We start from the raw sequence: 16746 nt of genomic DNA, 5'->3' as shown, positions 1-16746 counted from the left end.
ACATTATAATAAAAAATTGTACAAAATTGCATATTTTCTTACTCGAACAACAAATTCAAACGAAATACTTTTGTCTATAACTTTAAGTCTTATACTAAATTAACGAACTGTCAAATATCTTGCAATTTTTCATAGTCTAATTTACATTCTGTGTGCATCGAAGAATTAGTTTTATAAAACTTGTATGTTTAATTTATCGAATAATTATTACTAAAGAAACTATATTAAAGAAAAAGTTTATAAAAATTACAACTGGCAGTTTTATTTAAATACAAAAATACAAAACTTTGGCAAACTTTTAATCTAAAAATACTTTCTCTTATAGGAAATCCAAAATGACTCTAAATAAAAGATTTTGCAAATTCAGCAACGTTTTTTTTAGGTTTTTAAAACAACATATTTTTAATAAGAAACAAACATAACTATATTTCAATTATAAAAAGTATTTTCTTGTAAAAGAATCTTTAGCAAATAAAGAACTAATTAAAAAAAATATGAAATGATAATTTAAAAATAAAATACATAAAAAATAATGACTGCGTAAGTTAAATATATAAAAAATAATTTACAAATACATTGAATTTAAAATTGTACAAAAATATTTACAAGAAAAAACATCATTCAATTTATTTTTCAATTAAAAAAATATTTTCTTTTAAAATAATCTTTAAAATAAAGAAATATGGAAAATAAAATGAATAAAATATAATGACTGCTTATCAAAGTTAAAAGTATAAAAAGTAATTTACATATAAATTGAATTTTAAATATACAAAAACAAATTCTGTTAAAATAATCTTTAGTAAATAATTTGAAAAACAGTTACTATTCTGGGTATCAAAATAAAATAATTAAAACATAATTTATTTATACATTAAATTTCAAAATTACTGATAGATCTATTTCTTTGAGAAAATCGTATGATTTGTTCTTCAAAATCGAATTTTTAGTGCCTAGACTAATTTCATTTTGTGAAAATATTAATAGTTTAAGATGTTTTTAATTGTCATACTTATTATTTAGCAATTAATTTTCTGTTCAATTAAAAGTCTCATGTCCTATATTTCTATCTTTCATTAAAGGGCACATTTAAAACTATAAAAAGTGTAGAAATGTAAGCTTATCGAACTTTAGATACATTTACAAAACAGTCTAAGCTAAATCTTTGTTTCATGTTCATCTTCTTTAGTGACTAAGACTAAGACTAGTTAATACAGCCAACTTATTTTTATGCTCTCAGCTGGCAAAAGGATTCTCGTCGTGCTTTAAGCTCAATGCCTTGGGCACTTGATAGCGTCCGATGGGATCTCTGTAGATGGGATTTTCGTGTCGAACACTATTCCGCTGTTCGTCGAGGAATCTCGCGTATTCCCGAGCATCTTTAGCGCGGACACACCACCAGAAGAGCCAAATGATCGTTAGACCGAGGATCAGAGTGATCAGCGAAATGAAACCAAAGACAGCATAATAATTCGTTGGCTCACAATTGACAGCTTGAATGGCCAAATAATTGACATGCTCCACGACACGATACACAAAATAACTATCGCATTGGATGCCATGTTTGTTGACAATGCGAACCAAACACTTTTCATCCGTCTCGAGTTCCGGGACAAAGACATAGGTGAAACCCTCGGGGGACTCGGCACTGGAGCACACTTCGGTCTCATTCTTGCAGCCATCCATGCCTTGTTTCTTTTCGATGAGACACGTCACACACGGCTCGTAGAACAGACACAATTTGTTGTCTTTCTCCGCATCGATCTCACAGAAGACGCCCAAGTAAGGCTCTTGGCAATCACAGGCGCCACATTCGCAGCTGCCGCGTCCCGAGCAGATTTCTCCCGTGGGTCCTTTACACTCGTCCGTCGACACATTGCAATTGCAGCGAGTCCCATTCCAGCCATCTTTGCACACACACTGACCGCAATAGCATTCGGCACGCTCCGGATCGCAATCCTGACACTCCAGGCACTCACAAAAGCTGCCCGTGTATCCAGGATCACAGCTACAGGTGCCGCATTCGCATTCGCCATGATTGGAGCACACCTGCTCGGACAGCGTTTTTCCCAGCTTGTCGAGGGGAATACGACAGGTCTTGAGCAGCGCCTCATTGGTCGTCGCATTTGTCGGATCCGTCGGACAGTTGCAGAACGTTCCCGTCCAGCCCTCGTCGCAGAAGCACATGCCGCAATTCAAGTAGCCATTGTCATCGCACTGAAACCTTCCGTATTCATCATCCGGTTGAGGTTCCTCCTCACAGGGACACGGTCGCTGCAACTCCACATTGATGTCGATATACTCGCTCAACGATGCCTCCTCCACGCGTATTTTGTGATTCTACAAAATGCATTAAAAGTAGGAATTATTATAGAGTTGTGAATATAACGAAATAAAAATATAAGTATCACTTTTTGTCTAAGTAACAGGGAAGAAAGCTACAGTTGAGTGTGCTCGACTGTGAGATATACAATTTCAATCTGCAACTCGGATTATTAAAAAAAACTTGGATCTTAAAACATTATAAATTCAAGATTTTCGTTGGATACTTTGCATTATCATGTTCTATGTAAATTCTTAAAACTTCGACTCTTAATATATTATTGAATTGCTCAAAATTAAGAATACATTTTCTTAGTTAAAGGCAGACCAAACAGACAATTTTATAGACTTTGGATTTAAGAACTTCGTTTTTCGGTTGCTCGTTTTAATTATTGTATTCTTAAACATTTAATTTTCTATAACGTTTAATTGGCTTTAGTGTTCAGTTTTCGGTTCAATTTTGTAACGTTTCAGTTTTATTTGTTATTTTTTTATTCGTGCTGTTTCTCTTTGTATACTTACCAACTTTCCATCAGGCGGATAATCCTTGAGCGTAATGTTCACATAGAACTCGATTTCCTTGCCCATTTTCACATTGTTGCAGTAGCTGCGTTCACGCAACGATGGAAATTGTCCAGCACAGTCTGTGAAATACTTCATCTCTATAAAATCGGGACTATTGTCTCCAAACTGAGTGCGTTTCACGAAGCTCGCGTAACTGTAGTGAAAAATTATAAATTAGTTTAAGTAATGAAAGCTAAATAGAGCTGAAATACAATTTGAACTGAATGGATTGCCACTTAAATCTATAAATTATTTTTTAGTAGACATTTTATAAAGAAAAAAATAATAGGTGATAAATATAAAAGAGCAAGTGACAATTGAAATATATTTTAAAAAATATATCAATATTAAAAAATAATTGATAAATTATATTAATAATAATAATTGATAAATTATTTTTTAAAGGGTAAAAACGCTGAAAAAGTCTTTCTGTTAATATGAATTTCAAATTTGTCGTTCAATTTGATTTAAGCAATCCAAATTCAGACAATTTATTTTCGTAAAACTGTAGATTAAATAAAAGTTGTTTACCTTTTAAATTTCTATCAATATATTGACCAAGATTTTAAAATAAGTTTGTTTTAGGTTTTAGTTATGTTTAAGGAATGGTCTTTTAATTGATTTTATATTATTTTGGCTTAAATTATAATTAAGGAATAGTCTTCAAATTAAGCTCATATTATTTGAGCTTAAATCATGCTTAAGAAATTCTCTTAAAATAAAGTTTATATTGTTTTAGCTTTCTATTTTTTTTTATATAATTTTGATCATTGCCTTCAGCTTACCTCTTTTCGATCAGTTGCAAAATATTGGATGAATCCGCACTCAAGATCTCCACATTGCTGATCTCCTTCATGAGTCCGCTGAGTTCCTTGTAGGTGCCAAAGACGTGTTCGGTGACCGCAAATATGACATTAATCTTCCGTCGCAAAAGTTCCCGATAGATCTCCTCCAGCGAGGGATAATCATAGATCAAAGAGCCCGTATACTCGCCCGCTGCATTCAAATGGCACTGACGATCGTTCCGCTGTGAAATGCCCGCCAAGATGCCATCGCCTGCGAAGTGCATGAAGCCATCGGTGACGAGGATGACGACTTTACGCGCCTGCTGCTTCCAGCCAATCTCTTCAGGACAGACAATCACCTGCATCAGAGCATCGAGGCCACCCTCCAAATTGTCCAGATTCCCCGTGATCTTGCTGCCTGCCACAGCCGCTGTGAATGCCTTGACATCCTCGGTGAGCTGCAGTTGATGGCGATAGCCATAAGTTGGTTCGCATATCTCGCGTTCGGCGGCACAGGGATTGTCTCGATGCTGGGACATTATCATGGGCATGGCAGGTTTGTCGGCGAAGGAGCCGAAGCCGAGGCGATAATTGTCGGTTAGATTGTGCAACGTTTGTGTCAGCTCCGCGCCCAACTTCTCCAGCGTATCCTTGTCATCGCGCATTGTCCAAGTGAGGTCCATCAGCACGTACAAGTCGAGTGGGTTGTTGCGTGCCGCCCGGTAACTCAGCTTAAGGCGTTGCGTGTTGCCTGACGAGTAGCGAGCACACAGAAAAAAGCAGAAAAAAAGAAAACAAAAAGGGGTTTACTGCTGCTGTAAAGCCAAGGGTTAACTGCTCCCCACTCCTCATTTACGAGCTGTTTTATAGACTGTTATACTCGTTCGCGTATTGGCAAAAAAAAAAGAATGAAATTAAAGTGCAGTAGTTAATACCGGACGACTAAGGGATGACCTAAGAACTAGTAAAAAAGATCGAGTTCGAAAATATTTTAATCAAAATATGTGACGAATCCTTTCCGAACTTAAACTTCTAGGATTGAACAGGAATAGTAAGTAAAAGTATAAAATTAGTGTATCTATATATAAAATTATATCCAAGTCGATTACTAAATATAGAAAGAAAGGCGATATAATAAATAGATTGATGAATATTTAATCTATATTTGGTATTTCTGTTCAGTGTTCAATTTAATTTATTTTGCATTCCTGAAATAGGCATATATTCTCTGAATTAGGAATATATTTCAAAATTGTCCGCTCTATAATTTATTTTGAATTATGGTACTGTTTTTAGCGTTACTTTCCAGCTTAAATTGTGATATTGTTTCGTCTTGATTCTAAATTTGTTCTTGAATTTAAAATATTTTTTTCTGTGTATGATTAACTGATATACCTCTAAATTAGTATTGCTTTAATCTATCTACGTACCAAATTTCAAGTGTCTAGCCCTTCAATTACCTTCGTTAGAAGCTTTCAAACACTCGGACAGACGGGCAGACGGATGGCAAAATTAGTTCATGCATCAACATACCCCAGATGTCCCCATTTAGCAAGCTCCGTTTACAGGGTGTTAAAAGTGGCAGCAGTAGTTAAGCATTGTCTGCTCTAGATACATTACATTCCATGGCATCCAAAGGCCATCGTGCAACCCCTTCATTACCACTTTGGACTTCGACTTGTTCGCACCCATTTTAAATGTTTGCCTTCATTTAATCCCTCATCATTTCCCTGCAATTTCCCATCCCCAACTACCGTTGCTCGTCATCGCATAATTGCAACTCGCTTTGCCCCCTTTTCGAACTCGCTTTAATGGACATCAATGCAATGATCTCTCTCCCTCTTTCTACCTCTCTCTCTTTCTTTCTCTCTCCATATATTTAGCTGGGATGAGTCTCTTTAATGGCTCCCAATTTGACAATAAACTTTCGAGCCTTATCTTTACCTTTAGCTCACTTTTCTTTCTTTGACTGACCTCACCAAACTAATGATGAGCTGCAAAATAATTGCAATTTCTTTGGGAGTCGTTTTTTCAGTAGTTTCTTGTCCATATTTATGGACATAATATCTGGCAATTAATTTAAATTACCATGTCGGTTTATTCCTTATGATTTCAACTGTCGAAAAATTAGTTTTCATTTTAAGTTCATGTTATTTTTGGCTACTACTTTATCAGCAAAATTATCTTCATTTGATTGATTATAAAAAAAAACTTTAAAAACATATAGTATAAGATTCAAAAAAGAGTGAATGAATAAAATATTACAGAAAATATGATGAAGACTTTGTAAGTTTCGTATTTTAGTTGAAAATATATCTAAAAGAATTATGAAAACATATAAATTATTTCTTTCTAAGTTTCCTCATTATTCTGATATTTTTAAAAATGTGTAAAAAGTAATTACTATAACGGGAGAAAGTTGTATTTTCTTCTATATAATTACAAGATTTAAGATATGTACTTTTTAGATTGTGCCAAAAAAAATTCTAAATTTTTCAGAAAATAAAAAACTTTCTAGGAAATTGTATAGTAACCTGATAAAAAAAGGTTGCTTTGTCCTATATCTGCTGCAGAATTGATAAGTGCTATCAGAAAATATTTACCTACTTTCTGAGTGGATTTAATTTGCTGTTTGTTTAGTAAATGTAATGCCCAATATTTACTTTCGCTAAAGCAACACCTCATAAACGTCAACTGTCTTCCTGTATTTTTATCTCCTTTAAAAGAGAATGTTTATCTTCCAGATAAATTCGCTACCTAAGCTCAACTAATTAGTATATTAGGTCCATCTACGATAATCTGTGAGTTTTACTCAAGTTGAGTTCAATGAACGCTTCAGATTCCCACGCCTTAGCAATATGTATGTATGTATGTAGCATAACTAACAAAACCATAGTGATATGGAGACTGGGAATGAAACATACTAATTGCAGATAAGCGACGCATACATGCAAGCACACTTTTACACACACACACACATAGATGCCAACACGTTCTCATACCCAAAACAAACTGTAGAAAATGGTGTGTGACAAATCAGCAAAGCAAACAAAACGTTGACACAATTTTCCACAGTCCAAAAATGCCGATTGGGGTGGTTGTGGTTGTAGTAGTAAGTATTGTATGTGTGTAGTTGTCTAGGTAATACTTCTTACATGTGTTTCTACACAAACCAAACACATGTACAAAGCCGAAATGTGTGTGAGAGAGAGAGAGAGAGAGCACACGATAAGCATGGATAAGATAACGCACCTTTGACCAATTTGAGAAACACAAGCTGCGGCTTCACCTGCACGGCCTGCTCGTCTGTGGTCTCATAGTCCTTAAGCGGCCGCTCTATCAACACCTCCTGCTTCGGTAGATTCTCATAGATATTCTCTTCGCTGCAGTTGAAGCGCAGCAAAGTCGCTCTCGAAAGACAACGTGAGCGCACCTCATATGCCTGCCAAAGAGAGCGATCGAAGCATTAGAAAGGATGAAGAGAGGGAATGCAATACACCTATGTTCCTACCTTGTCTGTACACCAGGCACAGTCGAGATGAGTGTTAAGGCAGCGATCACAGCTGTCTATTGAGTGCATGCATTGCTCATCTGCAGTCAGAATGGGTCAGAGAGATTCGTAAAGAGAGAGTTACTTTTATGCTCTTGGATTATATAATAACAAAGCTACTCACCAATTGTGATTGCTGCAGCTAATGCCAGGCTTGAGAGTATTAAGCATAGCGAAACAAACGATACGCTAAATGACGGCATATTTCTGTTGTTCTTTTCTCCCTTTCGCACCCACTGCTTTGTTAATTGTGCAGTTTTTGTTTTGTTGCCTCCAATTATTGCGACTCCACACGTAGAACTTGCCCGTAACAAAACCAAATAGCAACTAATCACATTTTGTCACATACACAAAAGTTTGCTCATTTGTTAATAATTTTTATGCGCGAGTATGTGTGTATTTGTCTTATCTTATCGTAACGTTTTATATTAATACATATATGTACGATAGTTTGAGGCATAACAAAATGTGCCGGTTCAATTGTTTCCGACAACAAAGTCCCCAGTTCATAAATACACCTTATCAACATTTCTCATTTTCAATCGCATTATAGCCACACAAATTGTTTAAATTATTGTCCGTTAGGTTCCATAACAAGCAGCTTTTGTCTGTTAGCGTAAATAAAAATACCAATGTAAATACATGTTATAGTTATTCTTACTCGTAGCCTATAACTGGAATTATAATAAAATGTGTATAATAACAAATCAGTATTATAAAACTAATTTTAGGCACATTTCATTCAAAGTTTATTTAAAACGAAAATCGAGACACTCAAATTGGCAGCTGCGAGCAACCATGCACGTTTAGTATATTCTCATTTAAAAATACTAAGTTTAGCAGTGTATGGTCCCACATTTTGAGAGCGAGCCAATGTTAAGTTAACAGCCGCTCAGATAGAGAGCGAACAGAGCCGCTGATATGTTAAGCGAGCCAAAAAAGGCTAAATTAAAAGTCTTAATATTAAATCAATTTATTTACAAATCAAACAATTACAAAATATTTTTATTTAAAGAATTTTTTATTAATAGCTAGAAATGCTGTTAATGTATTTTGAATATGCTATTAATAATAATGCATTTAAATTCAATTTTACGGCTAGACTGTTAAGGCTAACGCTGCTGCAGCATGCTGTAAAGTGCACTTGTCCATTTTGAGTATAACATTGTGCATAACATTTAATTAACAGTCTGAATTTGACGGCGACTTTGAACGGTTGTGTGCGCGCGTGTACCGGCCGCTTTATTGAAATTTTGTTGTTTTTGCGGAAAATCGAATAAAAAAAAATTTCAAATGTTTATCAAATGAGCGTCGTGTATTCGTTTGCAACAATTACTCCTTAAGAGTCTAGTGTGCATAGTGTGTGTGTGTGCAAGTGTTTAAAATTTCAATCGTAAGCTGTAAATCACGGTGAGTGTGAGCAAGAAGAAGAGAGTGTTGCAATCAAAAAAAGGAAAATAAAAAATTACGCGGCGACTGGCGACGGTCAAAAAAAAAAGAAATAAATAAAAGGTGAAAAAGGCATTAATAAAAGAATGGAAAATTGAGAAGTAGCAGTGTGCAATAATAATAACAAATTACAAAAATACATATGTACAAAAAATAATAATCAAAAAGGAGGTGAAAACACGGCGCAGTGGAAAAGGAATTTTTTTTTTGTGTACTACACAGCGAGCAAAGTTGTTGCCGCCGACGCCGACGTCGCTGTCGTTGCTGAGCCGCTGCCTTCTCTTGTTGTTGTTACTGCTTGCTGAGACTTGCTTTGCGCTGCTGCTGAGACGTCGGCATTGCTTTGTTTATTGTTGTAGGAGAAGAGTGTGAGCTTGTGTGTGTGTCCGTGTGTATTGTGAGTTGAGTAAAAAAGAAAAGTAAATTGCCCATTTTCCATTTTCCCATTTGGTGTGGCTAAATTGCAAAAAGTGAAAAGTTTAATTTACTAAATAAGCGGCTGGCATCGCAGTATCACAGTCACCCACATACACACAAACACACATGCTAGCACTAACACTAATACACTGATAGACAGACGTACGCACGCACAAAATAAGAAGGAGAAGAAGAAGACTGAGGCGGCAAAGTGTTATTCCTGTTGTGTGGCATTGTTGTTGTTGTCTGTGTCTATTTTTTGCAATTTCTGCCTGCACACGCTCATTCGTGTTGGATTATTGGATTATACTCCGCCAGCAGCAGCCGCAGCAGCAGCGCAGCGTCGACGCGCCGCCAATAACGGCACACACAAATAGAATAGTGAGAGACAGACGAAGGCGTCAACGGCAACAGCAACAGCGACGGCGACGTCGACGCGTCGGATTATTGTCCTTGCTAAGGAACGTGCTTTTAACGTCAACGTCGCATTTCGTCTGTGAGACAGCAACTGATGTTGTTGCTCTCCCTCTCCCTCTCCCACCCACCATCGATTAGACGTGCCGTGTGCGAAAGAGACAGACGATAGACACAACGTCGTGGAACAAAAGAGGTAAGTGAAAAGTTTAACACACAAAAATATTTTTGTTGTAATTACCTTTGCAAATTGGCCATGCCTTGTTTTTCCTTGTGGATTTTCCCAGGGTTTTTCCCCTGACTTGCAGTATTTTATGCATTTGGGCGAATTGGAAAATTAAATACGTGCCATTGTCCAGTTTAATGTAGATTAATCTTCAAATGTACTTTCTAAAGTCGCCAGATACATTGAGGCAATAAATTAGGATGAATCGAATTTGGCAGTCTTAAAAAAGTCAGCGAGAAGTGAGATTTAGCTAGCGAAGAGGATAAGAAAATTACTTGAGATGCTAAAAAATGTGAAAAATGCTCACTCAAGTATCGAATAAATTATTTTGAACAGTCAAACTCGTTTTTTATTCTCTCTTTTGTATCTTTCATGATTCTTTTATTAAATCGGAAATCGTTTAGTACTGATTTAAATTGGAAATACTCATTTTATGGTGTTAGTTTCATAATGAAAAGAAAATAGTCGAGAACAAAATAATAGCAATATAATTAGGAATCATTAACTTTTTATGAATTGAATTTGAAACTTGATTTGATGTATTTAGTTTCGTATTAGTAAAAAGTTGCGTTTTTTTTTTGAATTTGATAAATTTTATTGTGAATCATTAAGTTCTAGATAATATTACCAATATTGGTATTATAATTGTTTTGTTATTCAAGATCTATACTTAGAATGGTCATATCTACAAGTCATAAACATTTTAATAAATGTTGTTTATTTAATCTTGAAATGTTGTTGACAAAATTTGCATTTCATTATAGATAGAAGTGATGTTAGTTTCTTATTGAAAATATCAAATACGATGGATATACATACTTGATAAATAATGACTAATAAAGGTTGACTGTTCAATTCTGAATGTTCCTAAAATTGGCAAAGTTAAAAAAATTAATTGAAGATGAATTGCTTGAATATTTATGCAAACATTTTTGATTATTTGTAGAATATCTGTTTATAATTAGAATATAAATCAATTGATGCAGTAGAAATTAGTTCTTCACAATGTGGTTTTCATTAATTTGCCTTAAACAGTGAACAATTTGAAGTTTATAACGTTAATAAATCAAAACATTTTGTTCTTTGTGGTTGTGTGTGTGGAAATATCTCAATTTAAATTGCATTTTGCGCAGTTGAATATGAGATTTAGATTTTGATGTCGACACTTGTGATCGATGCTTATTAGTCGAACTTAACGAGTTTTTGTGTCTGTGTCTGTGTTGCAATTGTGTGCATAATTTCAGTTGACTTTTCCGGGAAATTTCCTCCTCCCCTTCATACTCACTGACTCTCTGACTGACTGACAATTTATTCTAATGTTCGTTTGGAGCCCCCAATGACGATATTGGCTCTGCTATAGCCGAGCCGAGTCGAGCCGATTCCGATTCCGATTTTTATCGGTTGCACATAAATTTTTGGTGTGTGCTCCGCTCTGCGTTAAATTTTCTGTGGCAACTTTGGTGATTTATTGCCTGTCGATTGTCGTCGGGACCCGGAGCAGAGATTCCAGCCAAATAGGCTGAAAGCAATGATAGAAGAGAGGGGGAGAAGGGGCAGAGGACTAATGTACGCGTCGCGTCGTCGTCGTCGTCCGTCGCACAGATGCCGCGGATTAGATAAAAACGACGACGGCGCTCTCAATTTATGCGTGTTGCGCCCAGTTGCCAATTGGCAATTGCAGCACGCCTCCCTCTGCCCCTCCCCCCCTTCCACCCTCTTCCAAACTGAAACTTGTCGCGCCCACTAAATCTGCACCATCCATGTTCGCTTTTCGCAGGCTTCAGTCTATCATTTGAAATCATGTTCGGGCGATAAGAAATTATACTGACTTGGCCATAATTTACGTGATTTGCATGGCTAAAAAAGCAAAGCAATAGAAAAACTGAAACCGAGAGAAAAACTGAAAAACAGAACTGGCCATGTCCAGTTTTTCCGTCGCTTTTCTTGCACCTCTCGATGAGGCAACAACAACAAGCATTTTTGACATTTATTGTTTTTAATAGTGGGGCTGGATACATTTTTATGACAACAACACTCTCCGCCTACCAAAACGATAAAAATCTTTATGCCGCCCCCCCTGCCCCCCTTTCGTTTTCATAGATCGAAGAGTTGATTTGATGTCTGCTAAAAAGGTAAATACTACAAGGCAGAAAATCCACTTTGAAATTAGCCAAAGCCCCGTCGTCGTCATAAAGTGAAAAGTGTCATAAAAATTAGTCAAGAAATCACGCTGCCTTTTTTCCCCTCGATTTTTTTCTTCTTCTGTTTTTTGTTTTTTGTTGTTTTTTTGGCTGTTTGTTCTGACACATTTGTATGCTAATGTTGCGGTTAACTGAGGAGGTGCAGCGACGCTTCCGGCAACAGCAACAGCGACGGCGACGGCGGCTAAGCGCTTAGAACTCAACTCAACTCGAGTCGACTGAAATCAAGTTAAGTCAACTCGTCTCCAAGCTCGATGGGGATCTATCACTTTGATGAGGGTCACCTACTGTGTATAAGAAGAGTAGTATTTAGTGTTTTGTGTTTCCTAAGCAGGAGTCACATCCAAAGGTCGTTGGCATTCTAGAGGATTATACACAGCATATTTACATTTTTCTCTCTCTTATATTTAGCCACGTTTTGTTGATAAAGGACTTAAAGTAGTAGGGATTAGTTGGGTATCATAAATTGATATAAACATATTGTAGTGGAAAAACTAATAAAAACGTGTGGAATGCCCATTAAGATATCAACACGAATTTGATTTTAATAAGGGCTTACAGCTCGATGAAGATTGAATTTTATTATATTGAACCTTTTTCCAAACTAATCTATATTTGAGAACTATTCGTTTGCATTAAAGAATCGTGTGGACATTTTGATCGATATTAAGGCAGGCTAAGAATTTTTAATTAGTTGTGAAACTGACAACTAAACTTGCTTAAGGCGAACATAACTTTTCGTAGTTAAGAGTTGAATGAGAATTTCTATTAAAGAATGTATTGTAATAGTTTTTATATGACCAGCATTTTATTATCATCAAATTGTTTGCAAATTGCAAATTTAGAAGCTTTATTTTCTTGACTAAAAATTATGTGAAAATGTTCAATCAGTATTTTTTAGATTAATTTGTTATATACCTTTTTTGCTTTAGACTGATTTTACTTTACTTTAGAACGAGTTGAACATTTTATTACTTTACCTACATTTTTGTAAAATTATTTTCTACACCGAATTTACTTCACTTAAAAAGAGTTGAAGTAGTATTTTTAGTATTTTCAACATTAATTTTTTTTATATTCGCATTTCACTTTGTTCTGAATATTTGTCATCAAAATCTCAAGACAATTTTAACAACGATTTTACTTCACTTTAAAATAATTATCATTTAATTACTTTAGCTACGTTTGCTGTTATTCAATCAATTGTTTAACTCTTAATAACAAAATTACAACAGCATTCTCTATAAGCTATAAAATGCTTAAAGAACTCTTTTTCTATTTTAAACATTTTTCCTTTGATTGCCCCTTGAACTCAGCTGCAAGTGCAGCACAGCATTAATAGCTATAAATAGTGTTTAGAACGCTTATCGACTTCCTGTCTAATGTCGAGCATATCTCAACCTAAACAAACAATGACCTCCGACCCCGATGTTGTAAGGGATTGCTTTCACTTTCACTCAATCGGCTGGGCTAATAACAAAGATATCATCAGGAATAGAATAGTCAGAGGGGAGGGGGGAAAGCAACCTTGAACTCAAGGCACGGCTCATTTCCGGCAACTAGTGATGTGACTCAATGCAAGAAGAAGAGACGAAGAAGCTGAGGAAGCAAACAAAACTGAGAAATCCACAATGCCGCAAAGTCAATAAATACGCCAAAAATTATCACTTGCTCGTTAGCACACACACACAAAAACTAAATCCAAACAAAGCAAAAAACGAGAAAATACAAAAAGAAAAAAGAAATGAAAGAAAGTCTAACAATTTCATTCAGCGCTCTGACGGACACTTAATGTCCTCCCTCTAGCTACCTGACCACCACACAGTTCTCACTCAATTTCTCCCTCTCTCACTCTCTCTCCCTCTCTCTCTCCGTCCCTGGTTTGTCCCTCGCACATTTCCCAGCAATTATGCGCTGGCCAAACAAAAGTCATTAAATTGCGGAAATCGGGTCAGCGACAAACGACAAAACCGAACGCAAACTCAAAGAGCTGACCATAGACAAAAAAAAAAAACAAAAAGCACACAGAGAGACACAAAAAATAACAGTAGAAGAAAGAGAAGCATAAACTAAACTGTAACTGAAAATTAAGCAGCCAAAAATTACAACTAAATTGTGAATTTATTTACATTTAATTGCGTCTAAATTACAAAACAAAGCGTCGAGCTCTTCCCCTTCCCCCTCCTTGAGAGATAGAAATTGGACTATAATGCTTGTCCTCTTCACAAATCGCTGACTCTCCCTCTCCGTTCTTCCTCTTCTTCGCACTTACGCTGAGTCGCGTTGGCGGCTTTCGTTTTGATAATGATGATGATGATGATGATGATGATGCGCCGCTGTCTTTTTGCCCTTCCCTATTTTTCTTTCGTTTCGGGCTCAAAATGGTAATGATAATGAGAATGAGAATGCTGATGATGATATGACTCATTAACCTCAACGCATGACCCAGGCAAATTAGAACTCAGTGTGCACAAGTAGAAGAAAAACACTCGTAGCCAACTTGAAGTCTTTTGTTCACACTGTGCAGCAAGCTGAGTTTTTTTTTTTACTCTCGGGGCAAACAAACGGTCAAAGAACGCTGCTTGAAAATGTAGTTTTAGTTTTCTATTCTCTTTATATGTTATTAAAGAATGCATTCTGAAGGACATTCATTCTTAAATACATAAATTATTATACTTATTTCATTATTAAATATAATTACAGCTTGTATTTTTGAATTTGTACCATATATCCGAAATTTTTGATAGACATTTTGCATCTTGAGATTATTCACCATTAAAACATATTTTCCCTCAAAAATTATTTCGTTCTATACTTTCTTATATTGTTGGTACTTAAATTTAACAGTATATTTCTTATTTATTTGGTATTTAATTTTAATAGTATATTTCTCACATAGTTGGTATTTAAATTTGCAAATTTGCATATCCTTTTAACTGTAGTAGAATGGAAAATCTTTGAATTTCGTGAATCTTGATCAATTTTTACTTAATGGATATTTCGCTCTTTAAAAGTTAAGCATTCAAGTATCAATCTATTATAATAGATTTATTAAATTTATTTATTATCTTGCTTATCTTTCAGAAAACTATATTAATTCAATATATTATATATTTAAACATCTTTTAAATCAAAAATTTCTAGTCTTGACCACTTTTTTTTAAATGACATTTCCTTATAAAAACTTTTTCCATATTTGTTTGATATTTAAAAATGAATTTAAGAAATTATGCAACATTTAATTTAAAAATGTTTGTACTTCATAAATCTTCAATGAATAGTTATTTCCCTCTTCAAAATTAAAATATTCTAGCTTTATGCATTTTTTATCGCTTGTCTCAATTGCTTTGCAAAGACCTTCATAATAAAAAATGACCATTAACCCATGCCACATATTAATAATAACGCCATAAATCCCCAGCAATTATTTGTAATTTGCATAAATTATTGAGTGCAGCGCAGAGAGCTTAATTGTCAGCGTGAACTTGAATTGAAGTTCACGAGTGTGTTGCATAGTGTAAATTTCTCAAGCGCATACTATATGAAAGATACACACATGTGTGTGTGTGTGTGTTTGTGACTTTTGTGCGGAGTATCTTTGAGGCCGTGTTTTATTGCTGTTTTGTTTGCTTGTTGATGTTGACTTTTTTCCCTTCCCCTTCCCTCCTCTCCCCGTTCGCTTCATTTTCTACAATTTTCGCTGAGTCAGCGGCATTTGCGGTTTGGTTCGGCGGCGTTAGAAGTGATAGGGATTCATCCATCCATCCATCCATGCACAGCACTTAGCTGACATATTTGCTGCACATAAAAATTTCTTTGTCAAACTTAATGGACTAGATAAAGTTAGTTTGAAGTTTCAGAAACTGAAACTGAGTCAAATACTTTTCGAAAATGCTTTGTGGCATGCGCTTAGCATTTAAATGAGTCGGAAAATGAAGAAATAGAGAGAGAGAGACAGAGAAGGCAAAGCAATAATGTTGATGATTCAATTGACTTGCCAATATTATTATTATTGTTGCTGTTGCCTCTTTCGCAATGATGATGAGTCGACTCTGGTTGCAAGTATTTGGTTACTTTGGCAGCGGCGTCTCTCTTTTATATAGAAATTTCATTGCAATTTGAACTGTTTTGTGTGGCAGATTGGGAACAGAACACACCTTGAAACATTTTGTCGTGCTTTGTTGGGCTTTTGTCATGTTACTTACTTACATTTTTTTTTTTTGGTTTTTGTCTTCTTTTCTTGCTTGCGAATGAAGCGAATAAGAGGCGGGCTCTGTAATCTGAGGCGTCTCCGTTTCCCACGTTTTGTGGTCGTCGCCATATTTACGATGCAGCAATCGAGTGAAGAGTGAAGAGAGAGAGTGGAGGGGAAGGGAAGCGGAGTTTATTTGCAACTTTTATCAGCTGCATTGTGCAATTTGCTGAAATCGACTCCGGCATCGCTTGTGCCCAATTAACAGGCTTTTGTATGCGAACCAAGGAATCAAGCGACCAACTGCGTTGCGTTGAATGGATTGCATCTGTTTAACTCTCAAGTAGCCTCAATTCCCTTCTCTCCGCGTTCACTTTGGGGGCCAAATTTCATGATATTTCAACTGTTTACTGTAAAGTATCATAAACGGTTCAGCTTTAAGATGTCTTGCCACAGCTTGCCACAGCTGCCACTGCAACTGCAACGTCAGCGGTGGCATCTTTGGCTTATTTATGCTACGATTTGTTATTGTTCATTTGTTGTTTACACTGCAAAACATAAACTAAACAAGCGCCGCTCGCTGCTGGAGGCAACAAACAATCGAAAGGCAAAATTCAAAGAAATAA

At 35.7% G+C, this 16746-nt stretch overlaps 2 protein-coding genes across 3 annotated transcripts in view; one reads left to right on the top strand and one right to left on the bottom strand.

Moving 5' to 3' along the window:
- Window positions 1-1066: 1066 nt before the first annotated feature.
- Window positions 1067-7592, bottom strand: LOC133847175 (integrin beta-nu). The gene is made up of 6 exons (XM_062282014.1): window positions 7346-7592; window positions 7183-7262; window positions 6924-7113; window positions 3672-4422; window positions 2845-3040; window positions 1067-2340 (listed from the first exon to the last, which is right to left on the bottom strand). Exons 1-6 carry the CDS (start codon window positions 7422-7424, stop codon window positions 1237-1239), a joined length of 2400 nt encoding a protein of 799 aa, XP_062137998.1. The 5' UTR covers window positions 7425-7592; the 3' UTR covers window positions 1067-1236.
- An 822-nt stretch (window positions 7593-8414) lies between these two features.
- LOC133842941 (glycine-rich protein 1) overlaps window positions 8415-16746 on the top strand; it is a 92042-nt gene continuing 83710 nt past the window's right edge. For both annotated transcript variants that reach the window (XM_062276261.1, XM_062276253.1), the window contains exon 1: window positions 8415-8631. The gene's annotated coding sequence lies outside the window, so the exon portion shown is untranslated. The remainder of the gene's footprint in view (window positions 8632-16746) is intronic.

This window comes from Drosophila sulfurigaster, chromosome 2L (assembly GCF_023558435.1).
Source record: "Drosophila sulfurigaster albostrigata strain 15112-1811.04 chromosome 2L, ASM2355843v2, whole genome shotgun sequence".
In the NCBI taxonomy this organism is placed as follows: domain Eukaryota; kingdom Metazoa; phylum Arthropoda; class Insecta; order Diptera; family Drosophilidae; genus Drosophila; species Drosophila sulfurigaster.
This window is presented reverse-complemented; position numbering and strand designations above follow the sequence as displayed.

Coding starts and splice junctions, on each gene's coding strand:
- LOC133847175 (XM_062282014.1), bottom strand. CDS start 7,424: ATGCCGTCATTTAGCGTATCGTTTGTTTCGCTATGCTTAATACTCTCA. Junction 4,423..6,923: donor GTTTCTCAAATTGGTCAAAG/GTGCGTTATCTT, acceptor GCTACTCGTCAG/GCAACACGCAACGCCTTAAG. Junction 3,041..3,671: donor TTGCAACTGATCGAAAAGAG/GTAAGCTGAAGG, acceptor TTTTCACTACAG/TTACGCGAGCTTCGTGAAAC.